This window comes from Puntigrus tetrazona, chromosome 14 (genome assembly GCF_018831695.1).
Source record: "Puntigrus tetrazona isolate hp1 chromosome 14, ASM1883169v1, whole genome shotgun sequence".
Taxonomy (NCBI): Eukaryota; Metazoa; Chordata; class Actinopteri; order Cypriniformes; family Cyprinidae; genus Puntigrus; species Puntigrus tetrazona.
In genome coordinates, this window is record NC_056712.1 from 11,121,899 (window position 1) to 11,124,341 (window position 2,443).

Genomic DNA, 2,443 nt, shown 5'->3' on the forward strand with positions numbered 1-2,443 from the left:
ACATTATTTTGGCGCAAGCACTTATTTGGCACGTCAAATGTAAAAAGTAAGTCTCATTTAATTTTTTAAAAGCATGTAAAAAATATTGTATGTGCTGTTAAATATGACATGGACCTGTACGATTTACACAAAAATGAAATTAGATGAAGTTACTATTTAAATGCTTTTTTTAGTTCATCGACTTTGCTCACCTCACAAACTTCCTTCTCGGGTACACCACGCAGGATGGCATAGAACTCCAGGTGTTCCCGTCCTGTCAGAAGATCATTGATGGCATCAAACTGAGGGCAGTAGCCCATGTTCTGATGTACTTCATCTATTTCTCTGAGTATACTGGGGAAAAAAAAGGGCAGCATCATCTTTATAAAAGGCATTCACACTCACAGGATTCTAAGATTGACCTATGACATATGTGCTTATAATAGACCAAGCTGCTATAAGGAAGTATAATCTGTTCTGATGTCATAGCTTCTTGTATTTTACTGTCTTTACCTTTTCCCAGCTAGGAAAGCTTCTCCTTTGGTCACCACAGAGTCTCCAGTCAGCATTTTAAAAGTACTTGTCTTTCCGGCTCCGTTGACACCAAGCAGACCAAAACACTGAAAGAAGAAGGAAACACATCAGTTTGTGGTCTTACAGTAGACGCGACTCATTCAGACGAGGCTGATCATGAGGCAGCTGTCATGAATTACCTCTCCTGGAGGAATGCCAACACACAGACGATCGACGGCAGGCTTCTGTTTCCGCTTGTAAACCTGAAAAAGACAAGGATGACATATTGATGATGGCACCATTTATTTGACAAAATTTAAAATACTAAAGCTGATGTCTGCGATCATCAGCAGAGGATTTCTGCTGACCTTAGTGAGCTGTCTGAGTTCAAGAATGTCTCCCTGTCCAGCTCCATTCATGATCCTCTGCCTCTCTCTGGCCACATCTTCATCCTCCTCTCCGATCGGACTCAACTTGGCACTTAAAGACCTGTGGAAAACGATCAAAATCCATAATTTCATTAGCAGTTCGTATAAATGTAATTTTGTTTCAGAAAGTAATGTTGTAATGTTGCTTACTTGGGTTCAAAGAAGAAACGGTACTGGATGAGGACAGTGATGATGAAGAAAACCACTCCTTCCACAGCCATAGCAAAAAGATTCTTGCCCACCATGTCCCACTCCAATGGAGAACGGAAACGGTTCTCACCTAATGCAAGGTAAGAGAGCATTCAGCATCTGCAATAATGACCCTTGCAGTAGATACAGATCAAGCTAAAGAGGACAAACTCTGAACTTCACTGCTCTTGTTCTTGTAATCTTCATCAAAAAATATAGATTTAAAGTAAAGCAAGTTAATTTTANTACCCTTGCAGTAGATACAGATCAAGCTAAAGAGGACAAACTCTGCTCTTGTTCTTGTAATCTTCATCAAAAAATATAGATTTAAAGTAAAGCAAGTTAATTTTACCAAATCTCTCCAGAGCATCAGCCATGGCCTGATTCTTCACCATGTCAATGAGACCTCGACCCAGGCAGAAATGTGGGAAGATGAGCAAAACGTTCTTCAGGATGTCATTAATTCCACCAATCTCCTGCAGCAGAGGATGAGCGCCATTAGAAATCACAATGTGCGATTGAGAATTACTGCTCAGAAATAGAAAAGAGTAATTCATTTAAGAAGAAAGCAAAAAAAGCAATTTCTTACATTATTTCCAAATAACTCCATGACAAAAGTGGACACGCTGCCATTGATCCCAATGAGAATATTAACACTAGTGAGCACCACGTAAGCTGTGCTGGGGATTTTGAAGAGGAATGAAGCCGGGTACATAAGAGGAGTGATGGACCATCTGAAGACAGAATAAGTATTTATTATCAGGGAAAATACTGTGTGCAAATTGGCAGTGTATTGAGGTCACATGTCAGGCCCCAAGCTATGTAGCTACCACAGTATCATGAGGGTGGGCTCTTTTCACTAAAGAAGATTTCCAGCTTCTGGGCTCTTTTGACTTTGGAAAGTATGGTGTATAATCCCGTATGGGGCCCCAAAAGGGTTTTTACAATAGCTGCAGGACAGCGTATATTATGTATATGAGGGTAGGATTTTTCACTACAGGAAATATAAAGAGGCCCAGTGGGACTCCCAGCAATATATACATTTCACAAAAGACAAGGCCCACAAATTCTGTTCAGAAAATACCTAAATGTATTTTATAATAATTTTTTAAAGTTTATTCTATTTCACATTTTTCATAACAAAATGTACCTTAAAATACTTAGCATTTTTTTCAATTGTATTGCATTTCTTTTAATATTTCTTTAGAAAATATACTCACATTTTATAATTTGATTTTCCCCTTATTTTTAATTCATTTTTATTTAAATATTTAATTTGTAATTTTTCTATTCACATTTTCTCAAAAATGTCCCTAAATGTACTTTATATTTTG

At 37.8% G+C, this 2,443-nt stretch overlaps 1 protein-coding gene across 1 annotated transcript in view; it reads right to left on the reverse strand.

The window, feature by feature from the left end:
- Positions 1–2,320, reverse strand: part of LOC122357804 (phospholipid-transporting ATPase ABCA1-like) — a 6,786-nt gene extending 4,466 nt beyond the window's left edge. The window contains exons 1-7 of the mRNA XM_043257387.1: positions 1,699–2,320; positions 1,462–1,585; positions 1,071–1,200; positions 861–981; positions 693–755; positions 493–599; positions 192–333 (exon numbers count right to left, since the gene is read on the reverse strand). Of these exons, the coding sequence (XP_043113322.1) occupies positions 192–333; positions 493–599; positions 693–755; positions 861–981; positions 1,071–1,200; positions 1,462–1,585; positions 1,699–1,824 (813 nt within the window). The 5' untranslated portion in view covers positions 1,825–2,320. The remainder of the gene's footprint in view (positions 1–191; positions 334–492; positions 600–692; positions 756–860; positions 982–1,070; positions 1,201–1,461; positions 1,586–1,698) is intronic.
- Positions 2,321–2,443: the final 123 nt, after the last annotated feature.